The sequence below is a fragment of the Ptychodera flava genome, chromosome 2 (assembly GCF_041260155.1).
Source record: "Ptychodera flava strain L36383 chromosome 2, AS_Pfla_20210202, whole genome shotgun sequence".
Classification (NCBI taxonomy): domain Eukaryota; kingdom Metazoa; phylum Hemichordata; class Enteropneusta; family Ptychoderidae; genus Ptychodera; species Ptychodera flava.
The window spans coordinates 7080562-7102123 of NC_091929.1; the positions used below are offsets into that span (position 1 = coordinate 7080562).

General features: G+C 36.5%; 1 protein-coding gene across 2 annotated transcripts; it reads left to right on the forward strand.

Annotated features, from left to right (window-relative positions):
• Positions 1-1142: 1142 nt before the first annotated feature.
• Positions 1143-21143, forward strand: LOC139152486 (uncharacterized). 2 transcript variants are annotated; one of them, XM_070725652.1, is made up of 25 exons: positions 1143-1195; positions 2007-2104; positions 3311-3430; positions 3636-3733; positions 4533-4679; positions 5576-5685; positions 5940-6182; positions 7415-7553; positions 7797-8022; positions 8758-8959; positions 9288-9463; positions 10041-10280; positions 10836-11035; positions 12166-12286; positions 12943-13134; positions 13429-13575; positions 14145-14210; positions 14400-14706; positions 15155-15271; positions 15827-16044; positions 16701-16820; positions 17034-17145; positions 17556-17652; positions 18850-18949; positions 19555-21143. In XM_070725652.1, exons 6-25 carry the CDS (start codon positions 5649-5651, stop codon positions 19591-19593), a joined length of 3099 nt encoding a protein of 1032 aa, XP_070581753.1. In that variant the 5' UTR covers positions 1143-1195; positions 2007-2104; positions 3311-3430; positions 3636-3733; positions 4533-4679; positions 5576-5648; the 3' UTR covers positions 19594-21143. The 2 variants fall into 2 exon arrangements, with proteins under 2 accessions (XP_070581753.1, XP_070581745.1); XM_070725644.1 differs by lacking the exon at positions 19555-21143 and having other exon boundaries at positions 18850-19109.
• The last annotated feature ends 419 nt before the right edge of the window (positions 21144-21562 follow it).

Here is a 21562-nt window from a genome sequence, read left to right on the forward strand (position 1 = left end):
TAATTACAAAGTTCATTAAATATGCAAATGAACCCTTAATTAATTTAACACTACTAAATGCTTTTCACTACAGTTAGATATCAGTCGGATCAGTATCTGCAGCAGATTTCATCACATTTGGTGAAGTTATATCGGAGTTATATGACTAATTACAAAACTTCATAAAATATGCAAATGAGCTATTTATTAAATTGACACTGCCCAATGCTTCAAAGTATAATTAGATATATATCAGATCAATATTTGTTGCAAGTATCATCAAGTTTGGTGCAGGAATTTCAGAGTTATCTCACTAATAACAAAAGTTCATTAAATATGCAAATGAGAAGATAATTGACATGACACTCACAGTATCATCATAATGTTCTTAGATTGTCATCTGTGAAAATTTTCATGAAATTTTGTGCAGTATTTCTTGATATATGTCTACACTGTCATTACCGTCTCCATAGGGAAACCATTGTACGGAAAAAAACAATATTGCATAACTTCATTAATATGCAAGCCACACTAACCAAAATCTAATCAGTTCTTGCAAGGAGCATATGGTACCTGTGTACCAAATCTGACTTGAATCCGTTCAGGCGTTTTTGAGTTATCGTGTAAAAAGACAGACAGACAGACAGACAGACAGACAGACAGACAGACAGACAGACACACACACACACACACACACACCACACACACACACACACACACACACGGACAGACAGACAGACAGACAGACATCGCTATGACATTAGCCCACGTGTTTACACACGTGAGCTAAAAATTGTATGTCCAGATGCCTATATATAAAGATCATATTTGTGGTCGAGCAATAACTTTTCCTCAACTGAGAAGGTATCGAGGAAGTATAAAATAATCCCTCAAGTATATTTGGAAATTCTTAGTCTTGAGAAAATGTCTGCATATGCAAATACATTTTTCTTCAACCTATCGATTTTCATTTGTCTACAAACTGACGATATAAGTATACTTCGGATAAACTACGAAAGCAGTATCAAACGACAAAGCCAGTAACATCGGTACCCCTATCATAGTGGCGCCAGTGATGTGTTCCCTTTTCTATTTATATAACTCTAACAACGATAAACCATGCACTATGGGTCAGAGTTCAATTAGTCCAGCAACATTTCGCCACACTTCGCTAATCACTTAAGGAGTGGCAGGTTCTCAATGCGCACATAAACAGGTAAAATATCTTTGTCTTCAGCAAGCGACTGTGAAATATTATCACGCCACTTCGTCGGATCAAAAACCGACATTTCACTTGTTACACTCACGGTGGCGGGTGTAGTTTGAAAAAGGTTTCTATTTACTTTTTTCCATGTATAACATTCATTAGGGTGTCAGCTTAGGACAATACGCATTGCTTGACATTAGTGTGTACGTTAATGTCCGTAGATTTTGTGAATTTTCTAGTTTCGTTAAGGATATAATTATCTATAGTCTAAGAGCATTTTATAATCACATAAACGCTTAGTTGTTGCAGATTCGTGTGACGAAATAAGAATGTCAGAATTTTTAATTCTATAAGGAAACAGTTGCAATACAAATCAGACTGAATTGCGTCGTTTACTGTTTACATAATTTATTGGACACCCGTAAATCAAGCTATAGGTCGAGTGTTTCATGGCAACGTGTTCATGCGTGTTAAATCGGGTTTGGTATCTAAAACATAAATAATAGCTTGCAGGCACTTTGATTTAGAATAGGTCAAGAGTTTGATTTCAGTCGCTCCAACAAGATTATTTGAAATAGCACACTAATGCCCAGTTTGTTTAATATTATGTGGCAGGGGTAAACCGGAAATACTATATTCTCTTTAACTTGCCGGAAAGGTCAGCCCATGCGTTTATTTCACAACCAAGAGACCGTCTATAGTAAAACTGAAATCGTTTTCCTTGATTTAAACTAGATACATTGAGAATATATTGCAAACTCGTAAAATTACTGACACGAAGGAAAACTATTCAGCTTTCGTTTTGTCGATCAATTTTCAGCCTATCACTTCATTGATGCTGTTACTTGTGCCGAAGATGAAATTCGTTGTCAGCTGGTTGCTCATCGGTACTTTAGCAACTGTTACCGTCAAATGCTGGTAAGCGCTTTTCTATTACTCAGATCACTTGCGCTTCTAGAAACTATGGTACCTGAACCAAATCTTATTATTTGATATCCAGACAGAAATGTACAGTAATGATAATTTACATCTGGTCAGATATAACGCGTATTACAGCGGCACTTATATTGCTTTGGAAATATTGTATTTTTCTGCCAATCTCAGAAACATTTAAGGTAGTATGCAAAACGAAAGTGAAATACTTAAAATATTTTGCTCAACCTTTCCTTGAGGAATCTTTCATCCACTCTTATTCAAACTCAAGAATAAAAATCGAGGGTCACTGTACAAATTTTGGTACTAGAGAAACAAATAATCCAAGATTTAGCGGTATTTAAAATTCCAAATGGCCGCCATCCCTGTGTTAAGTCTATTGGAAAAAATAAAATTTTCGAATTTCGTAAAACTAAGCAAGTAAAAAGTGTTCTTACAGCAAGAGCTTTAAAATGAACCCCTACAAGTGGTAGATCAGAAAAGAATTGTAAAAGTTTGAGAGTCTGAATATCTTTCCCCGGGAGGCGGTCTTCGCGGTCTAATAGTTGCGTACGTCATAATACAAGCTGGGTTAGGAGAAACTATTCATCGGATGGGAACCATCACTGTTGGACGATTCTTTAGAGACTTTATCGTCAGCGGTTATATTTAAATACTAATAGGGTTTACTTCCATAAACATTGTATTCGTTTGTAACAAACAATGTGCGTAATACATTACAATTCGTAATTGTTCAATATAGAACAAATGTCTATGTGTGACATCCCTGACAGATAAAGATCTAAATGGTTTTGTATATGGAAAAGCACAAATACTTGTAAATAGTATAAAGTAGTTTAACACATGATGCGTACGTCATCGATAAAAAATACATGCATGTTAATTTAATATTTGAAAATGCCATTTGCATGTTACATTTTATGACGCAGGAAATTTTGAAGCAGAGTATGAGTTGTTGAACAGGGGATTAGAAACGAGACAGAGAAGTTGGTGGCGCACACACTGAAAGATGACACTCACAGGATGGGGAAGATAGTTGTAGTGCCATTCTGCACGACAAGATACAAAACGGCAAAAAAAAGAAAGAAAAGAGTGAATAATGTTTGTCATTCATTATATTTTGAAGACATGAGTTGGTTTCATACCTTTCTCCCGTAAAATGTATCTAATGTCTACTGTCTCTCTTTACAGGCCAAACAGTTGTCCATTTCGATCACTACGGAGTCGAAGTGTTGCCTCGTATCGCAGTGTTTCGTACTCTTATCGCACGACGACCTCTTGTTTTTTCATCTTCACATGTACCAAATATGTGTGAGTAAAAATATGGGGAAATTCGTGTATGAATGGTTGACGTATGCTTCAAAATGCAATATTACAAAAATAAAGGATTGTACAGCCAAATGTATCATGGGTATGCAAGCTAACCTTTAGTCGTAATTTACGAAAATCTTTTTATCGTATAATTTGCGCTTCCCGATAATCACGAAGCATATGTTTTTTCTTTTACTTTTAACAGACGGAGATACAAATCCCAAGTGACCTACAGCACGCAATATTATTATAATGAATATACTAGCAGTTGTCTTGGATACTGCTCGAACTGGCAATGTTATGGTAGGTACAGGCACGAAAGGTAGTATGCACCTCAAAAGTGAAAGGCTTAAACTTTTCGTTAAACATTCCTCATACAATGAATCTCCCAACCAATAAAAGAATAAAATTCAGGCGTCACCGGTCAAAGGTTGGTACCACAGAAACACATTACCCAACATGTACAGATATGAAATTCAAAATGGCCATCCCCTTATGTTATCTCTATAAGGGGAATAAAGTTTCAGATTTCCATAAAACTAAGACAGTGGCAAAAATTCTCACTTTTACTCAAGGAGCTTAGTTCGCTCCATATAACGCTCGCAAATCGGGTCGTGGTGTACGTCGAGCATTGTACCCACATCCCGGGTGTACCTACCTGACAGGTTATGTTACAGTGCATCAGAGTCTGTAGAACGAAACAGCAAGCAGTGAAGTAAAAAATTAAGACCTAGTCAAAACCAGATGATTCTGCTTGTTAGTCATTAAGTAATCTAATATAATCTTATTTCATATCATATTATATTAGACATGTTAAAAGAAGTCGTTATGTTTTTCCGATGGCTGTTCTAAAGATTTCACACTCGTTTATCATTCATTTAGTCCAATCATAGAGCTAAAAGATAAAAGTCCTGTTGTTGTGTGAAAGAAAACACGAAATACAATGATATAATGGATATCCTGACTTTCTGTGACACCTTTATATTAAAGTTCATTTCCACATTCAAGTTCAAGGAGATTCGTCTTCATTACATAGCACTGGCGAATCTTGGATTAAATTCTGACATTTATTCGTTACTTTTTCTGTCAACATGTGTCATAGGTTGTCGAAATATAGATCACTGTATCGATACACGATGTACCTCTAGTGGTAACCAACACTGCTTGAAGTGTCAGTTTGACAGAGGAGGATATAAGAAGGCTTACGATTTGGTTCAAGACCAAGGAATCCAAAACAGAAAATGTGAACGTGAGTAATTTATTCAATCCGTGTTAGTGTAACATTCGTTTCCATTATTTGATGTAGACTCTTTAACCCCTTGAGTGCTGTAGTCATTCCCTCCCGAATTATATTCACGGATGGTACCAATTTTTATGATTTTTTTCTGTAAGTATTTTAAAAATTTTGGACCAGGTAGACAGTGCCTTATTATAAATTCAAGATTTGACCAAATTTGTTGTAAAAATCATAACAAAATGTTTGGACCTGAAAAACTGTCTGGATTAAATTTTATAAGGGCAACAAATTTTGACTTTGGCGCTCTAAGGGTTAAATTGAGTTGTTTTATTATCTCGAGTATAACTAATGTATCAGTATGAAAAAATTGAAGGCAAATATGCTTTTAAATACATTATCTAGGACACTATAGGGTTTGATTCTCCAGTTATGAACGCGTGACCGCTCAAGACTAATTCAGTTTTTTAAAGAATCAATAATTTGCAAAGAAATTAATATGGGAAATTAGGAATTTCTGGCGCTCTGAGTGTTTTGACAACGACTATAGTTACTTTGTGTCAGCATGGTCAGTAAGCTTAGATATGGATAATTTTGATACACTTCCTTGTAATTATTCTTTCAGGAAATAGGATGAGATAGACATTGTAACGAGGGCGAAATTGTGAATAATTGAAAAATCACAGTAAGGAAACAGAGAAACGGTGACTCCTTGAACAATGCTGTTTTGTAATAATTCATGGGATTTTTACCAATCTAGGAGTGCTGCATTCTTGCACCTGTTTGTGCGGTATTTAATTAAAAGAGTAAATCGCGGTGTATGATCATTGAACTGCAGGAAGTAATATTCTGATCTCTGTCAGTCAAATATATCTTTGGAATATTCATAATTAATTTCATTGTATTCACAGAACGTTGCTCCTGGAGACCAGATAGTAAGTTCTGCTACCCAGGGTCTTGTCCGGGACACCCATCTACGTGTTCATGTCTGGACGGTTTCCAAGTTACAACTGTCTTTCAAGTAGGTATTTCAAGTGACTTTGAATCTCCAATTGAGGTTTGTGAATTCCACTCTATATAATCGTAAATTCTCAGAACAAAATTCCGGAGTCAAACGAACATCTTGATGATAAGATCGCGTCTACATCAATTTCTCTTTTCACATAATTTATATTATTGCCAGAACGATAGTGAATGTAGTAAATATGACAAACTATGATCACTAGTATACATATGACCGTACTTATGATTTATGGTTGGATTATTATTAACAAGTAACCGAAAAACCGAAGATAGAGAATTGTTATGGAAAACTCAAGGTGACTGGAAGTGACGAAAATTGCGCCGTGGACTGTGTTAGTAACAAAGTCGGATATTGTCAATTGAATGCGGACTCATTTCAAGTTGACTGGACATCAAGTTATAAACCATCACTTGACTCGCTCTACAAACCATACTATATCAACGACACAGCCTTTGGTGTCGTATCCGCCGCTGTTATATGGAATCTTACAGACGGTAAGGCAATGAGACATTACATTTTATCACTTTGACCATCTAAAGAAATTATAGAGTGGTTTTTGCAAAACAATGAAAAATATTTTGATGGCAACAGTCAGTATTTGACACTGAAAATATAAACGAATCGAACGAAAGGATGGTTACAGCTTGCGGCAGTCAGAATCAAACATTCCTGAATATCTGGCATGATACAAAGCGCGCACTACTACGCGGCGCAACGCCTAGCCTGCGCTTAGCTGGGTGATTAAAGCCATTCCTTGGGTATAAAAGGAAACTTAACTTCAGTTGGTCCATTGTTTCGAATGACAGACACATTAAAACAACGTGAGCAAATGCTTCAGACTGGCGATTGAGCGTGTGCGCGATAATGTATTGACTGGATCAAATAAAAAACCTAATCTAAACAAATGCCCCCGATTTCGCAAAGGCAGTGTGCAGGTGATTAGAATATATCCATGACGTGACTAAGAGATAAGGTTGTCGGTCTCACTCATTCGCACTACAAAGAAAGGTACGAAGGTTAAATGACGAATTCGCAACGGACAGCCTAACGTTTAAAACCTTAAATTTGTACATCTAATGTAGAAAAGTGTTACTAATACACAATTCTTTTGGATAGCTATTTCAAATCAGTATTGATTTCCACACTAAGGGGTATGGCCCTCTCGATTTTCCAAACTCCTAGGAATTATTCGTATACACACTAAAAATACCCGTGAATAGAATATAACTTTGCTCTCGTCGCGACAAAAACGTTTGTTGTTCTCAGTTTTTGACAGTAATGGTGATTAATTGATATTGTTTGTAAAGTCTGTGCCGACCAGACCAGATTTTATTGTCTATTAGTTGACAACTCAAATACGCTGATTGCATTTTGGTACGTGGACATGCCAAGGACATGAACTGGTCAGTCGAACGTGTTGCAATGTGCAGTAAGGACACCTCTCAGGCGTCAACATTCAATAAGGAAAATGAGACTCTCCTGAAGCAGAATGGATTACATTCTCTTTGTGAGAGAACCAATGCTTGTCTTACAGTAACTCTAACAGTGACTGAAAAATAAAAAGGAAACCCCCTAAAGTTACACGAATTTTAACTCCAGCATGAGCCCAGTGTCTTGTATTTATTAGGCCTTAGCCTGTCTCAAATGTAAATAAGCGCTTGTAGCATATGTCGCTGCTTGCAAACACTGAAGTTTATTGAGTTTTTTTCGCCGTTTTTCCTTCCAGACAATCTTTCTCTTGCCAATGGAACAAGTACATGCCTATCAGACAAAACTGACATCAGGAACATGACTGCTGACGACTTGCCTGTAAGATCTTGCCATCACGTGATCAATCTCCATAGGGACATCAAGCATAATGACAGGTTAGTACCATGGTTCACTTTCACGGAAAGGGGGTTTGATGGAACACGATTATCGCTCTTTTAGCATATACTCGTTCCCACTATTTATCAATACAATAACAAATTTTACTGCTGACTTTAGCATGATTTGTGTTATTTTCGTTCGGAGAATGCTTTCAGACATTACAACTGCGATATTTTTAAGGAATAATGTTAAGTTATGAAGACCTAGTATGTAAATCTGAAGTATCCTTCTATCGCTAGGCTGTCAGTGCAGTTTCAAGTCAGGAATGGTGGCTTCATCAAACTGAACAACTTCGATCTAGAAAATTCCGTGACCGTCGATGACCCGAGGTTTTATGATGAAAACAGCGAAGAGAAGACACTCGTCATTGCCTTTGACTTCTTGCCTCCATTACACACAGTTTGTGGAAACGTCACCGACTGCAGCACTAATATCATGGATATTGGTGATTCGTACACAACTAATGTGAGTACATGACACTTTCATCCCTCAGCTGTTTTCCTTCTCGTGATTTTCACGGGGCAGTGAAGTTATTTATGAGCAAAATGGTCGAAAGAGTAAACAGACAGCAAAGAATACCTAAAACTCTTAGGTTGTTGTCTGAATTTCATATTCTGCAGCGTCACTATTTTGAAATGCGACGACAGTTGTGCACTGTACCGAACGGCACCGAATTAATAGAGGGCGTGTCTTATATCTATTACAATTTTACCGTCAGTTTTCCCTTAGCCGCTTCGGGGACAAACTTTCAAACAGGGCCGAAGCCCGGTGCATATTGACGGCGTGGGAAAATTCCAGGGAATAGCCTCCCGCCCCCCCCCCCCGCTCCCCCAGGCTACAGCCCTGCGAACAGTCAAATTTTTACAATACTTTGCCAGCCTGTCGCCTGTGTTGAGTCATATTTGAAAGATAAGCTTTAACATTAATCGTCCTGTTTTGTAAAAATCTTCCCTTGGTTTGACACTTCGTCAAAGGTCATTTTTAATTTCAACATCGGTAAACGTTAACGTTAGGTTATTTGTGTCGTTGATACAAAGCTTTCGTATACATTGTGAATACATGAGCGTTTGAAATTAGTTTAAAAATGTATTGCATTGACCTTCAAACATCACACGATTTGTTTCACTTTTTGCTGGCTCAATTGACTTTTAATTTCAAAACAGTGGATATTACAATGTGCACTTTCCGTGACGTTTACAGGCAGAAATCACCATACGATGGCAGGTAGAAGATTGGATCGATGAACCATCTGGCATTGATCATTATGATTGCGAAGCGTTCCGGTTGACCCATGACACGAGTGAGGACAATCTACTTGACATGCGCTCCAGAGCTCCCCATGCTACAAAACGTAACATCGATCCATCCGAAACTGAGACCACACTACATTTGCCAGACCCAGGTACTATATATAAAGGCAATTTAACTATGCGACATTATCATTAATGACTGCACTAATGATAGTGGAGGTGTTCTATACATAAACAGATTTAAACAGCTCTAATCAGTTTACAGGTATTGAACAACTGTCTCAACGTTGGAGACTGGAATTTTTCAGAGGTCTACATCAATTGTTTCTAATAATTTCAGACAAATTATTTAAAAACAATGTGGTAAAGTTAGATATATCGACAACAAACCACAATTAGTTCAAAATATCTTCTCGGTCAAACCATATTTAGTCTTTTGACAGCTCCAATATGGCGACACTAACGTATTTTCTCACACAGGCGTGTATGCAATAATAATGAGAGTGTATGACACAGCCAAAAACTCCGCTAAAGTTCGACGTTTTGTCATGTTTGATGACATCAGTGCTATATCTATCGACGTCACAAAGCCGATCAAATCGGACCAGGCAGTGCATAACAAGGGTGTTTTGTGGGTCAATCCGTCGATACAACAGGTGAGACATAAAAGCTCATGTACAATTTTTAGTAGCCACCTTAAATTTGCATATTTCAGCGTGCTAAGTTTGACATACAACAAAATGAAGTTTTGGTTTATCTCATTTACGTTTTGCTAAGGCATTTAACATTAAAGTTTGATTAAAAAGAGAATTAATAATGTAAAATTAACGTTTAAACGATATAATTACTTGACTTATTGGTAGGTGTACCCGTGTCGCAATATATTTTTATTCTTTTCCTCTAATAATCGAATTTTGACTGTGATGACTCAGCAAAAACTAAATGAGCGAAACCCAAAATACATGAGCGGGTGTTAACACCTCTACACCCTTTAGTTGTAACTTGTTTGATAACATCGGACTTTAATTGAGAGATACTTTTGGTCGAACAATGTTTCCTGCGGCAACTGTATTGAACATTACATCTTTGATACCACTGTTTAGGCTGTCGAGATGATCCGTCGCTTGAGGGCGTTTTTCGCCCAAGGGATATTAAGAGCGAAAGATCTTCAAGTCTGTTTATCAACTTAATGGTTTTATATAGCCTGTCATTACAATATTTCTTGCTCCAAAGACGTTATCTTGGGATGGACATTTCTATAACTCATTCTATCGAGACGAACATCTGTTAAACGGGATAGAAGAACACGAACCGTGGCCACGTTTGTATGATGAAGTTACTGGTCAGCCACCAACTTCACGTTCGAGAGAGGCGATACCCAATTCCGAGGGTATTGTGTTCTTTCAGATAGACTATGCGATGTCATCATCGGGCAGGACAGAACCTCAAAACTGGACAGATATCGGCGACAAGGTGAATTCATTTTTTTCAGATATTTCAAGTTGTCGCCTGTAATACATCGCCTTAAAACTGATTTCAGTCCTTCACATCGAAATCCAGTGACCATTCTTAAAGCTGACATCTGGTGTTGATTTTAAACAACAATTTTTTTAATTATTTATCAGCTTGTTCAATAAGCAAAGACACATTTTTGTTCTCATTTCATAATACCTTTCCTAGCGTAATGTACTAAGTACAAAATGCAGTATTCTTGTTGACAAATGAATTACTGTCAGATCTAAAATTCAGTCGTCACAATTAAAATTGGATATTACATAGATGTTTTAACAATTGATTACCCGGCATTTCAATATTATTTTGGATGTAAGAGAACCGATTCTGTATTTAGAGAAAGAACAAAAATCTCTAATATACATTATAAGTTCAGCTAATGAAGTTTATTCTGAAACCATCAAACAATGATTTAAGTTTATGAATACAGTCTAATATGAAGTGTTATCAATAAAAATATTATATTAAAGGCCCCTAAAATAAATCTGAGTATTTTGACTTTTATCGAATTTACAGACTGAGGTACCTGTCCCTCCACTGGACTTAGATGACAAATTCGTGATGGTTTGGTTGAAGGCACATGACGTCATGGGTCATACAAAATTCGACAATGTCGTGTTTTATTTCGATAGCACACACCCTGTCATCTCTGAAATGGAGTTTGTTGAAAACAGCAAAGTGGTGTCTATGGCCAAAACGTCAAATCCAAACCCCGGGTAAATATGGTGCTATCATCAACAGCTAGTTATGTACTGTTCTTTCCCAGCAATTCTGAATCAATCTTTGTTTTCAAAATATTTTATGTATTTAATCCCTCGAAAGCATTGTTCTGATTAAAGGAGAGAAAGATGTTTGAATTCACTTTTGCCGTTTGCAATACTCGTTTAGCCTTTGCAGAGCTATGTAACCGTCCTCTGCAACTAATTTTATGTACAACATTACAAGCTGCCAGACGCATCCATTCAAGATACACAGATACATAATATGTACGTACGTACATACATACATACATACATACATACATACATACATACATACATACATACATACATACATACGTACGTACGTACATACATACATACATACATACATACATACATACATACATACATACATACATACATACATACATACATACATACATACATACATACATACATACATACATAATACATACATACATACATACATACATACATACATACATACATACATACATACATACTGATATGTTCATGTGCATGTATCAACGTAGCTATTCATAGCCTTCATATGGATAATGTTATTATTAATTATTAAAATTATATGAATAGAATAAAATGGAACAAAGTACCCTTTTCGTTCCTAATATCATTCAAACATCCACTCCGTTTGATTTGAACATCCAGTTAAGAGCTTCGTGTTTTAACTTCTAGGGTTGACCGTCGGTTTGATTATCAGTCGATGTGGAGTGAACGGTTGTTAAAGCGTGTTAGGTTTTGCGTATCCTAAATAATACAGAAAGTATAGGAGAAATAAATTACCAATTCGCAACACTATGTGTGTACACGGACGATACAAACGTCATAACTTAGCAGTGTCCATAATTTTATTTCAAAGCATAATAATATGTCAATTTGCATTGTATCACTTTATAGGGCACACCATTCCACTTTTTAAAAACGACAAAAATTGCCAACTCGATAAATATGTAACTCCGTATTCCCAGACGAATCTATTTCTGGGGGAATAAGCTATTTGTATGTATATCTTGAAAGATGCCATAATCTTTTGAAAAGTTACAGTTGTACGTAACTTCCTGGTTTAATAAGCTTCTTAGCCTCTTTTTGATGATTACTTAAATCAGGGTGATACTGAAGACACACGACGAAGAAAGTGGTATTTTGGAAATCAGGTGGAAGCTTTATGACCGGACAGATTCTTCGTTGCTGTATGGAGAGGGAACTGTTGATAAAACATCGCCTACTGTGAGTAAAGAAATTTGTACTGAATGTAAATAAACATGCAATTCGCTATATAATATTACTGTTTAATGAGCCTTAAGGACAGATGTTCCGACTCTCAAATTTTTTACAACATTCTTTTGACCTACCACTTGTTGGAATTCATTTTGAAGCTTATGGAATAAGTAAAGATCTCACCGACTTGAGTTTGTAAAAATCACTAATTATATTCCCCTAGACATAACACAAGAACTACCATAACGGTGCACGAATCGTGGGGTACGAGTAGAGTGTGGCAGATAAAGACAGGAAGCCAGATAGAGACATGAACAAAAGATACATGAAGTCATACAGACAAGTAGAGATTTCGAAATACCACTTACGCAAACCACAACCAACTAGCCAAGTGATCATGTTCTTGAGTCAGTGAACAGCTACAGTTTCTGAAATGGTACTTTTACCAGAGTGCTAAACACTAGAGGTCAGTTGAGGAGCCTATGGCTTAAGAAAGTCCCCTGGCTGACACAATAAATTCCTTAATTGATGTACGGATGACGCAAAGATATTTCTACAAAGTGATAATTTGATTCAAAGAGTTTTAGGGTTTGGCGATACATAAATACTGCAATTTAAATGTAGAATGTTAATTTTAATATATTACAACTGGTTTTTTTTCACAGGATCCATCGGATAGATCATGTTCACCGTTGACTTGTGCCTGCATTCCAAACCTAAACATTTGTTCCTATCTGGAATATCTAGTAGTCTTTAATATCAGCGCCTTAGATGACTTTCGAGATGGCAAAACTGAATGCACGGTTTTTATAACCGTTGTGAACAACGCTATGCAGGGGAACACTATTGAAATGGAGGTGAGATTTCAAGCTTATACATACTATATATGGATTCATTTCAACGGCGCTTTCGCCACCGGTTTCCACAGAAATACAGGTCACTTATAAGTCCAATTATTCGGTCAGTGGGAAACTCGAACCAGGTAAAATCTCCGGACATATCATCCCGAATAAAACCAATATCTTTGCTTTCACCGCATTCTTTGGTTTCGGTGAATCTTATCATTTCAAAATTTATTCACCATGTTTATTGCGATATAATCTAATGAATGAGATGGCTTTGCAATGAACGTGACTGTTTTTCGTTAATAGATCGAAATAGGTAGTACACCAATCTCGGAAACATCAAAAAACACCGCCTCAGTTGTTGCTGGTTCAATTACGGCAGTTCTCCTTCTTCTTGGCATTGCTGCTGTTATTGTTGTTGTAGTTCTGTACAGAAGACAACGGGCAAAACAGGTAAACGGCAAGGGGTTATCATCCAATTATAACTTCTTGAAACAAAATTTTAATGTCGTTCAAAGTCGAGGCTGTAACCATTGCCTAATGTGTCCCACAGTAATTTTCGAAACACAGAAAATGGTATATGTAGTAAATTTCTTCCATGCCAATTTTGTTGATCAAACGTAGTTTCAAATGTCTTCTCACTTTTGATAGTGTAAAAGACATTGTACCAAATCAAACTAGACCTAGCAAGAAATACCAGTATATATATATATATATATATATATATATATATATATATATATATATATATATATATATATATATATATATACACAAAATGTATACAATGTGCCCTCCCGGTTATCACCATAATGGCTCTTATGGCAACCTCTGAACTTGGGCACAGAGAGTACGGTTACACATTCTTGAAGATTGAAATATGGACTCCCCAGAGTATATATATATATATATATATATATATATATATAACCCGTCATCATCGTAAAGCTGTCGAAAGTTAATTGATTCCGAAAACATTCCGAGTAACCGCCATATTTCACCCGTGAATATTTTGCTAATAGACGTCTGGGAGTGCTGACTCATCGAACCTTAGGAACCTCGCGTCAGGACTGAATGCTGTTTCCCAGGTAACTGTCTTTTTCATTTCGTAGCAGTATATTAGCAGACATTTGTGAGAAAGAACACTTTGTAATAAGTCCATTGACCGAAGATGTTTGATATATACATTATAGTACATCATGAATAAAGGAGGTCCGATTACATTTGATGTAATTTTAATTTTTTTATTTTCAACTCTTCATTTACATGAAATGTAGAGCCAACAGTGGTTTGGTGTTGATAATGTCATGTATGAAAGCAATCTTGATTTTGATACGCAAAGAAGAATTATGACAGTTGACTTACCTCCCGAACTACCACCAAAAGTTCTGAATAACAGCCGTACCACATCTGCGGCAGCGACTGCGCACGCTGACGGAAAAATGCGCACGCGTGAAGAAATAGAGATCTCTTCGACAGAACTGACACTGCTTGAGCTTCTGAAGCCTGGAATACAAAAGGCAAAGATGCTAAAGAAAGCCGCCTCTGGTGGATATTCAACAGTTGTTGTGAAATGTTTGAAAGGTATTGGTTTTTATATTTACTCACATTAGAAAATTTCACCACCCAGTAAGTTAATCCGTATCCTTGAAATTTAAAATATAAAACGTTTGTCCAAACCTCTCCCCTGGGAATCGTTAAAACATTCCGCTTGAAAACAAGGATAAAAATCAGGAGTAGTTTTAGCGTGTAACATTTGGTACGAGAGATATAAATTTATCAATATTGACCGATTTTATACATCCTAAAATCGGGAAAAATTTATTTACTCCATGAGCTTCAAAATAAGTTCCCACTAAGTTGTAGACCAAAAACATATTATAAATGTTTGAGAGTCTGAATATATATCCCAAAGGTGCATTGTACCTTCAGTAAAGGGTTTTTTTTCACTAATCTGTACCTATGCCGCTATATTAGTGTCATTTTCCTTTATCTGTTTTAAATATTATGACATCATCTACCACATGTACAGATTCCTCATCAAGGACACAGAAAGACCATCTGCTGAATGAACTTGACGTCATGCTGTCAATCACTGCTCATGTAAACGTCATCGAGCTGGTAGGATGTATTATCAGCACAGGATCACGTGAGTGAACTGTTATCTTAACATTTTCTGTAAAGATGGCAGATTGCGTACCAATTTTGACAATTTTATTTTAAATTGAAGATTAAGTTTTGAGAGAAAACGTTTAGTTTAACTAGCGGTTCATCATAGATGAATGTACAGTGATTAATCATATTATAAAAATTACGCTAAATTTAGCGCCATAGCAAAATGAGACTGAACACGCACGCGCCAACTTTACACCTCATGAGTTTATTCTAGAAATGATGTGTACTGAAAGTTAAGGATTCTCACTTTGTTTCTTCTGTGTACAATATTAGATTTTTGGCATCGCAAAGTATTATTCATGATATGAGTGAGAAAATGCAAATAAACTTAGAACCGGAGCTTAAATTTGACATTTCCATGAAAAGCAGACTTTTATGATATACCTCCTGAGTTCCACTATCACATTCTCAATCACTAGGGTATTTTGTAATAGTTAAAAAGATGTGATATTTTGCTGTGTGCAATCACACAATGTCAGGATTGGCACATAGGGAACTAAATGAGAAAAAACTACGTGTTTATTCATAGCGAGGCCATGTATTATCTTGGAGTATGCACCTTACGGGAGTCTTAAAGACGTGTTGAGTGCCATCGGTACGGAGAGAAGCCAACCTGACGAACAAGAAGATTGTGATGATTATAGCTATTTGGATTTTAACATGAGACGTCACTCTGTGACTGGTGATGAACTGATGTCATTTGCTGATCAAATCGCCTGTGGATTGGAGCACTTAGCTTCTCTCAAGGTATTAATAATGGTTTTATGTTTTCCTGTCACAGTCATGTCAAAGTGTGCTGATGGAGGCTGACTCGTCATCCTCTCCCATAAATTAGCGAAAAACGTGTCATAATGGATATAGAAGCTGTAACCTTGAATGACTTTTTCACTTATATTGTTTTGTTGTCAACTACCGTTTCTTGTTCTACTCCCAAAGAGCATGTGTATGAACTTCCACTATAGCTTTTCAACACAGCGTCTTGACTAAAGTACACTGTTCTTCAGTACGTTTGAAATCAAGTTCGGACCAGAAGTCACTTGTCAACAATAAAAATGCGGTGTACGTGTGCTCAGGCTGAGTTGATGAACTGAAAACTGCATGCGTATTTCAATATGGTCTGGGGAGTAGAACAAGGTACTTTAAATGATATCAAACACAAAAACAGTTAGAAACTCACTAACAGTTGCAACGCTGGAACTTTGAACGTTGAGGAACTTTACAAAAAAGGAAAATGATACATATAAATGTGTGAAATAATGACTTGATCTTTGCAAATAATCTATTAATACGCTTGACTCACTACTCGCATCAGAAGAGAGGTTCGTTCCGATGCAAAGGGATACAATTATGTAATTGCAGAGATGGTTGTCATGTTCCTAACCTTTCCCTTAAAATATATGTAGATTATTCATCGTAAACTTGGTATTCGGAATATTTTCGTCGGCGAAGAGAAAGTTTGCAAAATAGGATCTTTCTCCAATGCTGTGAGAACTGATAAAGAAGAAATAAGAGACAGTCTAGAGGTGAGACGAAAATTATGAGGTTTCACGCTGCTTTAGCTACATATTACGGACAGTTGTCTGATTACATGTATGACCAATGAACGGTCAGAGAGATATTGTTAAGTGCTAGAATAGCGCGTGGCTGCACGCTCTTTTTGACTTGTTCCGGGGAATGCGTGTAGAGATTGAGAAAGATTGTGGGAAATTACAATAAGTGAGATGTTTTTATTTTAGGGACGTCTGCCTCTTCGTTGGATGGCCCCAGAATCACTGGAAGAAGGACTGTACTCTTTGAAATCTGACGTTTGGACTTTTGGAGTGATGCTGTGGGAGATTATAACCTTAGGTAAGAAATAATTATGAAGATCGTAAATCCATATGTATTGAGTACTTAGCAACAGTGCAGTCATCACATAAATATGTTGAAGTTGTTCTTACAGAGTTGTCCATTTGCTCTCGTAACTACTAACTCGCTTAACTAAATGACGCAATATACCATATTCTTATAATCATTTGCGTTTACCTAGGCCAGCGAGTACTGGTCTTCTGGCGTTTTTGACTACAATGCAATTTCTGCTTGGGTTTATTTAATTTATTATATATAATTTGAAGGGGAAAAGGAATAAACACTTAGGAAAAATTTCCTCGCAGTAGGGTTTCTATATCTTGTACTACAATACGTATAGGCTAGAAAAGTAGGGGATCTTGCCTCTGATAGATAACCATTGTACTAATATCCATTTCTTTCGATTCCAGGTGAAACGCCTTACCCAGGTGTGTCAAATCGAGACATATCAAATCAGATAATATGTGGACGTCGTATGGAGAAACCACAGCAATGTACTGAAGAATTGTAAGTCTAAAGGCACCATACTTAGGGTTGAGAGTGGCTTAGGGACAGATATTTAGACTGGGACTCTCAAATGTTTGTTTTCGTACCTACAACTTTCAGGGGTCCATTTAAAGCTCTTTGAGTAAGAAAACTTTCACCGTTTTACTTTTTCGACAATTATATTTTTCGTCATAACGTTAACACCGGGATGGTGGTCATTTTGAATTTCAAATATCGGTAAATATTAAGTAATTTTTTCATTGTACCAAAATTTGCCCGGTGATACCTATGATCTTTATTGGCGATTTGGTACAAGAATGGTTAAAAGTTTCATGAAGGAAAATTTGAGGAAAAGTTTAAGTCTTTCACTTTCTAGGCGCATACTACCTCAAATGTCATTCCCCTCACCCCCAGAACCTCACATTTGCAAATATAATGTTCTGGAAGTGTGTGTCATGTGTAAGACTAGTAACAGAAAGGATATATGCTCTATGTTATACGTTTTGTATTTCTTGTTTTCAAACATGCAAAACACTCGAAGTAGTGTGTGTAGTGTTGACAGTAAGAAAGCTGAGGATTTGTCTTAAACAAGAAAGTTGACAGCTTAGTACAAGGAAAAAGAGCTGTGTTCAATTAGTCGTACATGGCAACATTCTAGAGATGTTTAAACTGAATCATATCAGATAACAGAAGATTAATATTAACAACAAAATGGATATTTCTGGGAGAGCTACGAATTTGTAATCACCCTTTTTGTCGACTTAAGAGCACCAATTCTTTTACATATAATTCAATATCTTCATGACTAAATCGATATCCGGGAGGAAATTTGGACATCAACATATATGATTTATATTTACATGCATTCCACGCCGCTGACACTTTTGCAAATTTTATGCGAGGACTGCTGTTCACAAATTGTATTTTATACCGGAATCTAAGAAAGCATCCATACGCATCGGATGAATGTCATCTGATCCAATTTCGTGAATCGTTACTGATGTACCGCGCAATGTGCATGGGACTAAGCCCCTTGTTTTGAGAAAAAAACTTCATCCCCATAAATCTGTATCCCTTCTTTCTTATCGATGTATATGTACATCGCACTCCCCCCCCCCCGCTTGTCATGTATATCGTGCCCGATGGATAGTAGAACTTATTTGTTTGTCTAATTTTCTGAGAAACATAACCCATTTGTATTCTTTGTATGGCTTACAGGTACTCCTTGATGTTGCTGTGCTGGGACCGTAATCCCAAAAACCGACCTTCGATGACAGTGTCTTTGAGGGAACTTCGTTACATTACAAAGAATGGATATGTTAGTGTAGAACATTTAACCTTCTTTCTTCAGCATATGCCCGATATTTGGTACAGTATTCTATCAAAAAGCTGAGCGGCGGGGTTTTTTTCTGAAGTGAGCGAGACCTTGTGTTGATGTGGGATTTAATGATATTTTCTCACGACACCTAGGCCGATCAGAATCTCATAACCAGCGTAAGACTCGCACGATTCCTCTACACCGATTAATCCATAATGATACCACGTAAACATTCAAAAGTCGACTGCTTTTTCATGATGCTTGTAAAGTCTCGCGAGACCTTAGTATGGACTGAAACGATACCACAGTGAGAAGAAGGTAGCCAAGTACAATACTCGCAAATGTTTGTAAAGACTCGATGAGGTTGCGAAGACCGCCATACATAACAAAATCGCTTCACAGTTGTTATGAATGAATTATAACTATGGAGAATTTAGATACTTGGGAGGTGGAAATAATTTTTTATAATCCCAGTAGATTTGTTGTCTAGGCTACATATAAGACGTCATGCTGTCACGTCCATAGAACACCTTTACATAAGCAGACTCTTTAACTCCACATATCCATTGATGATATTTCATTTGGTTTTTTTTTTTGACTTTCAGGTTTTCAATCAAAACATGACCAAGGTCAGCCATAATTGAGGTATCGACTGAAGCAAATACACCTCGTCGATATGCTCCACTGACGAAGTACTCAGTGAATGATACTTCTAATTGCCAGACAAAAAGATGGAGCAAAATAACGACACAATGTCATAAAATCCTTGCTGTATCATGATGGTCTTTACGCTCACTGTCCTTTATTATTTGCCCAACGCTCTGATCTGTATTGAACTTTATGTGTAACAGCAGAGTTAGACCCAGGTAGTGTTTTCAAAATTTCAGTAAAGTACTCATTCCGTAAGCGTAATGTTTCGTGAGATATCCACCATTTACTTCGATCATGTTTTAAACAATGGTCACAGATTCAACAAACAATTGTTGTAATTAAGGAATAAGAAAACCAAGATAAACATTATTACACTATTGAAAGTTTCAAATATCAATTTCTATGATATATTGTGAAAAAACTTTAAAATCTACCACTCATATTGTACTTCAAAGTTCCCAGCCGATTGAATTGAATTTCTTGAATTGTCACTACTCAGATATTTTTTCCGACTTTCGTTTACAGTCAAAATCAATCGATTTTTTGCCAAGTTGAACTTTACCAAACAGAGAGGAGTATTTGCCCGGCGTTGTCTGTTTGTGCAGAATCAGGATGACGTGCAATTATACAGAAAAAACAGTGAAGAATTCACTGTTGGCGTCTAACTTTTACAAAGGTGTGATTACTCTCTATTTAGAATGAAATTCTTAGAAACTTCCACAGTTGAAAGGTAACCTGCAGGTGACTTTATATCACTCCACGACCGGTAAAGTGACCAAGTGATTGTGTATTTCACCGTAGATCAATTTGAAATTTGAACGCTAAGATATCATAAAATTTTATGACAGAAATATCCAAAAATGCTATTTATCGATTTAAGAATATTCAGCACCGTACAACATCTGCCACTTCATTGACTTTTATGAAAGCCAGGACATGTCATTCTGTCATTTTCATTTTGACATAGCTTAAAATATTTCTATTCAAGATGCTCCTGGGGTCAAAATTCCTTGAAATCTGAAGGTCAAGGTTGACTTCTCTAAAACGATCTATAAAGTTCGGCTAGAAAAAATCCTCCACGATTTAATTGAAACTGTACAAATATGCTATGACAACAGATTTAAATCTGCATCAAAATGAAAAAACTGTAACAAGGTAAAAATCACCTTATGGAAATAAGAAATTCATCGACATTGCTAAGTATTCCTGCTTAGTTTTACGTAAGTTTATCCAATATGGTAATCATGTGACAACGTCTGCGTAAATATAACCACGAAATCGAATACTATTCTCATATGATGTCATTTACAGCTTTATATCGAACTCATGTAGTGCTCAGTCTGTGTTCACGTGCTCAATCTGTGTTCGGTTCGATTTATCTGACGTAAGCAAATTCAAAAATACAAACAAATTGTCATTGGAAAAATATTCATGCATTGCAGAAATAATTTTTTTAGAGTGCATGGATGAAACAGTACTACTGTACTCGAATAATTGTAAATCAGAAGCGAAAATAAAGTTTGCTCACCATTTTACTGTCTTATCACGTTGGTTGTTTGTTTCTTGTTGTATGTAAGTGTATCAATACTGAACTAAAATTGCAGGACAATTGTTGAACGAATGCCGCATTCAGCTTATATACATTGGAATTTATGATAGAGAAACATGTATGCAACTCTGAAATGATGCTTGAGTAGGACTCGAATTATTGGTCGGATGCAATCCAGCGGCGGTGAGGGCGCTTTTTAATTTGTGACAGAGTAAGAATCTACACCAAAATTGGATATGTAACAAATTTTGATGAACTATTTATCGTTCTGTTTGGTTGTCTGGCACTAATTGTTTGTTTTGTACTCGTCGTCCCATGTCTATGTTTCTAGTAATTTAATTTTTGTTCTATAGCATCTGGCGTTCACAGTAGTAGGAATAATATGCTTTTACAAGTTTTACATGCAACGTACA

What these genes read in the sequence shown, in the direction of transcription:
- LOC139152486 (XM_070725644.1), top strand. Translation starts at nt 5,649, where the DNA reads ATGTCTGGACGGTTTCCAAGTTACAACTGTCTTTCAA. An exon ending in TATATGGAATCTTACAGACG is followed by an intron (nt 6,183 to 7,414) that starts GTAAGGCAATGA and finishes TTTTCCTTCCAG; the next exon opens with ACAATCTTTCTCTTGCCAAT. An exon ending in GTGATTCGTACACAACTAAT is followed by an intron (nt 8,023 to 8,757) that starts GTGAGTACATGA and finishes TGACGTTTACAG; the next exon opens with GCAGAAATCACCATACGATG.